The following is an 8,784-nucleotide window of genomic DNA, read 5'->3' as shown; positions in this document are numbered from 1 at the left end:
AAGGAATTTACATCCTTATGCACAGCATCTACTAAGAAAATAGGATGTTCTAATCAGGTCTCAAAATCATCCTGAACTTTCCTTGATCTCTCCAACCAAGAATATTGTAACCCTTCTTAGCTACATAGACTTTTGAATGAATGAGTCTATCTTTAAATTGTAAACTTTCAGGAAATTAACCAATCATGTCAATCTCTTGGCCTCCAAATGCTACTGTACGAATATCTGAAGGAAGCAGATTAATGCCATCCCACTCTTGTAAGAAAAATGTGTCTGAAATGCTAGTAATGGGAGAGCCAGAATCTACAGTAACTCTGATATAGAAGTTCACAGCACAGGTAATTGAAGTCTTAAAAAGGTGTGTAATTGGAAAATATATGACGCTTAATCCATTTAGAGAAAAGCCATGAAATCACTCCTACCAGACGTGACGAAATCAGTCAGATGAAGTAAATGCATCCATAGGGAAATGGCTGTAGTTTGTGGAGTCCTGGTAGGTGGTCTGAAGAGAGTTAGAGGATCACACAACTGCAACACGTAGAAATAGGGTCTCAGGTGCTGACTCTGTCCACTCATCGACAATTTATGGTATGTCCCCAATTACGAAGTCCACACAAAGTAAGAGATCAGCACCAAGGACTCTACAAAGCAACTCCCATCATCAGCCACCAGTATCAAACTGACTCAAACTGGAGCTTCCAGGAGAGCAACATTCCAGTATGCTAGGCAACCAGGAATAATGAATGATGCAACATGCATCATGAGAGCAACAACAGTAAATGCATACAAAGGCAAACATAAGGATATAACACTATTATAAACAGGGCATTGTTACTAGTTGCAAACATGGTAAGATGAGCATCAAGGTAAAAAGAAACAGTAATTAAAGCATATACATACTAACATCAAATATTCATAAAATGTATATCGACCTGTGCAGTATTTTTGTGTCCCTGATTCTAAATTGTGGTTAGTTGGTTAATTCTCCCATTATTTAACACACTTAAATTAACGTTAGCATACCTCTACGGTAAAGTCTACTACAAGTGCATTCATTGCCCGCGCTTAGAGGGTGCTTATTTTTCGCATCCTTGCTGCCAATTTGTGCTCATACTCGTGCTCATACTCGTAATGATCTCATACAAACCTCGATTGACTGGCTTTTTTATTATTATTTATTTAATGCGATTTTCTTATAGCGCGAACATTACCCGAAGGTATCAGAGCGCTTTACAAAGAACCAGTTGCGATACATAAGGATTTCGGATCTGTTTCAAAAGGGAAACCAGCTATGCCTGTACGTTTCATCATTTATTGTTTGGTTTGTTTTAGTATTGGTTTTATTCCCGAATGTTTTAAAAAGGCTGGGAAAACAGACGGGGCGGGGGACTTCAGCAGAATTGCCCAGTGCTGACAGACGTTCACGTAATAATGGGCGTTACACGCGACGATGACGTCACAAGGGTAGTATAAAAGTTACGGCGGAGCGCGCCGACCACAGATACAAACAGCGCTGGAAAGTAATAGACGGCACGAGAACCAGTGATTTGCGGAGGTTAGTTTTATTAATATTTATTTTTACCTTTTCAACAGCATGTTGAATTCCGGATTATAGTAGCATGTGTATTGCGACGCGAGGACTATATGTCCAGTCGTCTATCGTGCGTTTGTTAAGCCTTTTATTAGTCTCTTCTCTGGTTGTACTAGTCGTTGACCAGCCGTGTACAAAATGGCGGCGCTTGTAATATTTATGTTTTTCACAGTACTGGGTATTTCGTGTCTGCTGCTCCCTTGTCTCATCCGTCTCTGGCATTGATGCTGCTTTGGAGAGCCGTTAAAATGTGTTTCTGCTTATTTGACCGAATTGGCCGTATTGTTTTATTCTGGTGATATCTTCGTGGACCTAGCTGGCCGTTTATCAGATTCCTGCTCCTGGCAGACACTAGATCAATATGATCAATATTTCCCCGCCCCCTGTGTTTGCTGCTCTGTAGTGCCCGGTCCCATCCGTGACGGCACAGACTGGTCGACGTGTGTGAGCGCGGCCGCGTAATGGAGGCGCACGGACTGGATGTCATCCCGCCTTAGAAAATGGAGTCGCCCAGCTGTTCTTTGACTTGTACCGTAAAAAAAAAAAAATGGAGACCGGCGGGTGACAAACGCAGTCTCGCTGTTCGTGTGTGGGCTTCAATGACACCTAACCGCCTCCGCTCATTGGATAGACTAACCCCGCTCACTTTATTCCTGCTGTCCATTTTTCACCTCTGCTCTGTAGTTCCTCTTTACAACTTCAGTTTAAAGGCTTCCGTAGCGCGCGCCGAGACTGCAGGCTCTTGTTTGTAATACAATGATTTCCGTTGGCCATTATGACGTAGGCGTTCTACGAGGCTGTGACTCGCTCGGTTTCTGGTGGGCGGGAGCTAACGGCTGACCTTGACTTGCTGGAGAAATTTTAAATTCAGTGGTCTCCCGCCTAAAGTTTAGGGGCCCGAACAACTTTATTTTAGTCTGCACTATTTTTATTTTTTTATTTTATTAACTACCGACGGGGCATCCTTCAGTGTAAACTGCTTAATTAGCTTTGTGTTAAAATTGTAATCGTGTGCTCGCGCATTTCTTCCACTGGAGTGCAATGCGTGGGCGGTGGATGCCATGTCCGCTTTCATTCTGCACAGTTTTTTTCTTTTTTTCGAACCGCTCAACGTGGACCTCCTTTTTACTGTAAAACTGTTTAAGTATTGACACTTAAGATTTGCTTAATACATGAAGTTAAACGCCCTTATACGACTAGCTTGTGTATGTATATCCAGTAACTTTGAAACTCATCAGAACGACATATGCGGGAGGCTATGCTAATTCGGTATTTAAATTTTAGATTAAATTAAAATGGCTCGAACCAAGCAGACAGCTCGTAAGTCCACCGGAGGAAAGGCTCCAAGGAAACAGTTGGCTACTAAAGCTGCCAGGAAGAGCGCGCCATCTACGGGCGGTGTCAAGAAGCCTCACAGATACAGGTACGTTTTTAAGGAAAACGGTCTACATTTTTTCTGGTAATAAATGAACATTGTGTGTACAGAAAATGCTGTCCGTTCAAAGTAGAGTGGAATTGTTTGTTTAAAAAAAGCCTGCCACACTAGGTATTTTTTTAACCATGACGGTGGGGCTTTGTGTTTGCAATCCTACTGTGCAGCCCATTGAGCGATTCCATCTCTTTTGGTCTACACAATCCCTGTTCCTCGGGTGAGTGTGTGGGCAGGTCTGAAAACAAACTTCCACTTTAGAAAGCTGCACCACCTCATGTGTAGATGCCAGCAGGGGTTGCTTAATATCACCTTTTAAAACTGCAGTGTTCATGCTTTAATCCACCATTTCTGAGTGAGGTTAGTTAGTCATAAGTCTACTAACGATAATAAACTTTTTTCCTTTTTGTTGCTTAGGCCTGGCACAGTTGCTCTGAGAGAGATCAGAAGATACCAAAAATCTACAGAATTGTTGATCCGCAAACTGCCGTTTCAGCGCTTGGTGAGGGAGATTGCTCAAGATTTTAAAACTGATTTGCGGTTCCAGAGTGCAGCTATTGGGGCTCTGCAGGTAACTGTCTCTTTTCTTTGCCCCCCTTCCTTTTGTTCTAAATACTTCATTCTAATGAGAATGTGGGCTCTTGTTTGATGCTAGAGTGGGACCATTGGAGTTCAGTGTTCGAGGAATTTGAATGAAGTTTGCGTTCTAGAAGACCCCACTCTTAAAACCGCTCAATAACTTAACTGCAGTATCTGTGGTTGCAACTAGAAAAGACTATCATTGGCAGGCTCTGTGGTTGCAACTAGAAAAGACTATCATTGGCAGGCTCTGTGGTTGCAACTAGAAAAGACTATCAGTGGCAGGATAAAAAGCGATAATCACGGACTCCACTTACACCACGGAGCCGGAATAGTAAGCACATTTCAAACAAGCATTGAAAATTCAAAAAAGCATTGAAAATGCAATAGGTCTCTTTGATTAAGTTAGTCATTTGCTTAGCTAATGGTATTGTTTAGCAAAGCAAATGGCTTTAACTTAATAAAAGGCGAGACCTATTGCATTTTCAATGGTTGTTTTACACTTGAAGCCATAGTGAAATAAAGTCCTTTACACAGAATCACACAACGTCAGTCAACTGCAGAAACCGGAGATTTTCAATGCCCCAGTGTGAGAGGGTGTTATGTAGGGCTGCCCCATATGCAAGGCCAATGTGAAATCCCCTGCGGGATTTTAGCAGGAAGGTAAGCACATTCAGGAGCCCCAGGATAGCATATGCAAGTAAGCGGGGCACCTGTATGTTGAAGTAGGTGTCAATATCGTGTAAGCTTGGGGCAATCCTACAACAAATGAAGCAGCATCCCGGGAGACCCACAACCCCTCCAGCAGTATGCACTACATACAGGGTTGCCCCAGTGTAGCTGCACTGGGGAAAGGTACCAGTATGTAGCTATTTTAGTAGTGGTCTCAATGTTTTTGGTGTTAGTTGCGATATGTCTTGTGCTGTAGTAAATTTCATCTCATTCTTTGTGCATCTGTGTCTGTCCTAGTTCATGCTTCCCATCACTTCTAAACTGAGGTCTTTGCTGCCGGGGTAACGTCTTATAGAATAGCATAGAGTTCCGTGATAAAGTGTCTATCAGAAGTCTTAGTGACAAGCAAACTGTCGGGTGAGAGCCAGCGGCGGACCTAAAGTTAGGACATTCTTTCCGTTTCTGGCAGCGCATAATCTTTCAGCAGCTGCTCAAAGGAAATGGGACCTTCTCGTCAAACAGGTTATGGATCTGCACCCCAACATTTGCCAGGTCAGGAATGTGGCATGGTGAAGCCTTGGTGTAATGTCCAAACTACCTACGATCGGTGTCAGTGGGGAGGGGTACAATGACAGGGTCTTATGCGTCACCACACGATCCCACACATCAAGAGTGGCCTTGGTGACCAGGGAGGAGTTTGGATTAGGATGCATGATGGCAAGTAAAACAAGTAAAAAAAAAAAAAAAAAAACTGGGAGGGGGGAGAAGAAACACGAGAGACGGCCTGCGGTCGTCAAAGTGAAAGTTTGAGTGTAAGCTCACCCAGCAATTAGAAGGCACTGTCACACTGCAACTAAAACAAGTTTGCGCATTGACCTAAAAGCGCACAGGCACAGCATCAAATCGCCAGTTAGTTAGTCTGTTTAAGCCCCTATAGTCTCGCTCCGCTCAATGCGCATGCACATTGACAGGTCGCGAGACCTAAAAATGGGGTTTCCCAGAGTTGGTCCTGGACGTGGGTACTTAGTAATAAAAAAAACAGTGGTCCTAGAACCCTATTCACAAGGACGTTCAGTCAAATAACAGTTATATCTATTCTTTTTGTTAGTAGGAGTTACTGAACCGGCATGGTTATAAAAACTCCTTAAGTCTTTAGTCAAATATTTAACCATCAAATGAAAATTAGAGATACACAAGACTACAGACCAAGGATTATATTCAACTGATAATTTAATGTACTGATTTGAACAGTTAATGTTCAATTAATATTCAGAGCGTAAAAGAAGGTTGCTCCAAGGGGGAAGCGTGCTAGGAAAAAGGGGTGCTTAGTGTATCAATACAGAAATGGATTCCCAATTCGCATGACAAGGAACATACAATGGAAAGCCTAGGCCGTCGACGTTTTGATCCGACTTAAAGTACAAGGGGTGTTCGTGGCCTCAGCTGTGCGGATCTTCATCAGGCCGGGGTGAAGTGAGGGGGCAACCGGGGATATGGGTGGTTAGTCACCCTCTGCATGGGTGAAGAAGCAGTAATGCTGGTCGTCCTGTCATGGCTTAATCATGGCTTAATCAACTCGGGGGTTCACATCAGGGGGATAAGGATTCCCTTAATACATTTCAGAGGTAGTATAGGGAAGGAAGTCTCCAGAGGTTATGTACATTAAATACACCTAAAACCTCCATCACGCCTTATTAACAATACCAGCACAGAGGCATATTAAAAGGGGCCTTTTAATGTGTGAGGTGTGTATTAAAAAAACCCTTAAATGCTTCCCACCAATGTAGGAAATACATGCCAATCTAGAACCTGTTACCCTTTTTCTTTCGCCGATCATTTGTGGGTGGATTCTCTGTTCTTTAACCTATTATACAGACATGCGTTCTTTAGATGGTGTAACAGGTGCTGAACAAGAATCAAAGGTAAACTTCCAGAATAACTTTCTTCCCCGCAACACTTGTTCCTATCAAAACAAATGTAACCCCCTCCACTTCAGGATACGCTAACCATGGGTTGCAGCAGGAATGTTGGGGGGGGGGGGGGCACTCTTGATGTTATACAGATGCTCATATGGAACAGGCAGCACAGAGAATCAGATTCCAAAATATGTCGGAGGGCTGCCCTAGTGCTGAGGATAAGGGACGGTGAGACGAGCCGAAAGAGGTTAGAACAAGAAAAGTAATGCACTGAAACAAACTGGGGCAGCTGCCGGGGCACTAACAAACCAGACACAAGCTGGGACAAATGTAACTTCACCAACAAAAGCAATGTCGTTTCTCAAAGGCCGACCAAGCAACCAACGAAAAAGCAGTAGGTCTGCTCAAACCCCTCAGAGGGATTACAGCATGCCATGCAGCGCATGCACCCTGACTCTAGGCTTGACCGAAGCAGAACTAGAGACTTCATGGCTTCTATTATTGGCCCAGGTAGCTGATATGTGTTAATGGTGGCCATACGCCAGATGTCTTCTCTTCCCCTTCCAGACAGCGAAATTTCAGATTAATGCAAATTAATACAGAAATGGCACCACACTGGTGTGGTAAATTCAGAATACATATTCTCCCTGCAATTGCTTCAGCTTTCTAGTACAGTCAATGGTTTCAAGCATTATTTGGGGTCTTTTGTTGGCCTAGACTGAAGTTGTGAGAGGCAAACTGTCACACCAGTGTCTTCCAAAAATCCTGAGCCACATAATGTCCTGGACCAGAACTCCAGCTCCTGCTTTTGAGACCCAAGATGCCTCGTGCTGCTGCCAACCCAATATTTGTGCTATTAGTAGTACACAACACCTATGGAGAGTGATTATGTTGGTAAACGTTTAGCTGCTTGGCGGTTCAGGTACACCCGGATAGTGTGCTTATAATAAGTTAAGAAATCGTAGGGCATAAGTGCGTGAACAGCAAAATGACTTGTACAGTGTAAACTGCTATTTCACGAGAATTAACTTTTTTGAAGATGCAATGTTTTTAAAAATGTTCTATGGTTATGTTAACTTGTATGATTCAGTGTGCCTTGTAGAGCCCGACTTGTACACCAGTAGCATATTCTATAGTTGTAGACTACCTATGCAATTGTATGTTTTATATAAAGTATACTTGCAACTTGGTTACTTCATAGCTTCATGTTCATGAAACTAATCTAGTGACATTTACATCATTTTTACAGGAGGCAAGCGAGGCCTACCTGGTTGGCCTATTTGAAGACACCAACCTCTGCGCAATCCATGCAAAAAGAGTGACCATTATGCCCAAGGACATCCAGCTGGCAAGAAGAATTCGAGGAGAACGTGCTTGAAGACTTTTTTTTTGTACTTCACCAAGCGGGATCGCAATTTAATTTTTGTATTGAACTGTAAATACTTGCCTGTGTCCTTTTTTTGTTTTTATAAGGATTTATTTTAAGCATACATGGATATCGGTGGAAAAGTAGCAAACCTTTTTATAAAGCATTCCTCAACTTTCTCAGGTTTTTCAGGAATTTGTATGTGAAGCTGTGGTGACTTGAGACTTGTACTACAGCATTTTAGACTGCATGCATCTTGACTTAACAGGTGCACTCCCAACAGTTTCCTCTTTCAATGAATCTTCTCGCATTGACTAATTTGTTGTAAATAAACTTTCCACTACCTCATGCTTTTGTGGAATCTATTTACCATAGTGGAGGGCATCTCTTTCCTTTTGGTAGAGTGAATCTAGTCTGCTTAAGGACAAGTGATCTTAAAATACTGATGGAAGGTATCCCACATTTCGGGGTAATCTGGTAAATAACATTTCAGCATCTTTATACTTTGATGTATGTGACTTGGTCTTGTGCTTTGGGGCTGCTTTAGAGGGTTAAGCCCAGCTTAATTTTTCTTAAAATTAAGGATCTAGTGTTGAACTAATGTGAAGGGTTATAGCATCTTGGTTTATGCCTGCTCCTAAAAACAACCAGATCCTGTTGGAGAACGCACCACAAACTGGAGTGTCCTAATACCTTCTGTTATATGACCCACTATAAACTCGATTGGTCCCTCAACTTGCCTATGCAACCATGCTACAACACTGCAAAATTGCTGTAACAGTTGCCAAAGCCGTCATGACAGACATCTACTTGCTAAGATTACTGCATCACCATACGAAATGACATTTCACCACCTAGGAGTGCCTGTGAGGCATAAGGTTCCCTCAAGCCTAGGTCACGCCCCAGTGGATGACATTACGATGGTCTATCATTGGGTTTACTTTTCATCTAGGGTGTGCGCGACCTACAGATATTCTGGGCTAACTTTAAAAGTGATCACTACAAAAGATACAAGAACCCTCAACCGGATTCTGATATCTGACTTAAACAAGACTTCATATAGACCACCACTCTGCCTCAAAGACAAACCAGCATATACAATGCAACGGTCTCCCCTTGGCAAAAGTTAGAGCTATTGGAATTGTAAATGACAATTTTTATTTGTGTTGGTTTTGAAAACATAAATAAATGGCATTGTCATTTACAATGCCAATAGCTCAATCTCTTGCAA

General features: G+C 42.6%; 1 protein-coding gene across 1 annotated transcript; it reads left to right on the top strand.

Moving 5' to 3' along the window:
* Positions 1-1,433: 1,433 nt before the first annotated feature.
* LOC144786013 (histone H3.3A) lies at positions 1,434-7,901 on the top strand. The gene is made up of 4 exons (XM_078664929.1): positions 1,434-1,555; positions 2,876-3,014; positions 3,438-3,591; positions 7,437-7,901. The coding sequence occupies exons 2-4, from the start codon at positions 2,887-2,889 to the stop codon at positions 7,563-7,565; spliced, it is 411 nt and encodes a 136-aa protein (XP_078521055.1). The 5' UTR covers positions 1,434-1,555; positions 2,876-2,886; the 3' UTR covers positions 7,566-7,901.
* The last annotated feature ends 883 nt before the right edge of the window (positions 7,902-8,784 follow it).

This window comes from Lissotriton helveticus, chromosome 10, assembly GCF_964261635.1.
Source record: "Lissotriton helveticus chromosome 10, aLisHel1.1, whole genome shotgun sequence".
NCBI classification, from domain to species: Eukaryota; Metazoa; Chordata; class Amphibia; order Caudata; family Salamandridae; genus Lissotriton; species Lissotriton helveticus.
This window is presented reverse-complemented; position numbering and strand designations above follow the sequence as displayed.

What these genes read in the sequence shown, in the direction of transcription:
- LOC144786013 (XM_078664929.1), top strand. Translation starts at nt 2,887, where the DNA reads ATGGCTCGAACCAAGCAGACAGCTCGTAAGTCCACCGGAGGAAAGGCT. An exon ending in AAGAAGCCTCACAGATACAG is followed by an intron (nt 3,015 to 3,437) that starts GTACGTTTTTAA and finishes TTTGTTGCTTAG; the next exon opens with GCCTGGCACAGTTGCTCTGA. An exon ending in CAGCTATTGGGGCTCTGCAG is followed by an intron (nt 3,592 to 7,436) that starts GTAACTGTCTCT and finishes TCATTTTTACAG; the next exon opens with GAGGCAAGCGAGGCCTACCT.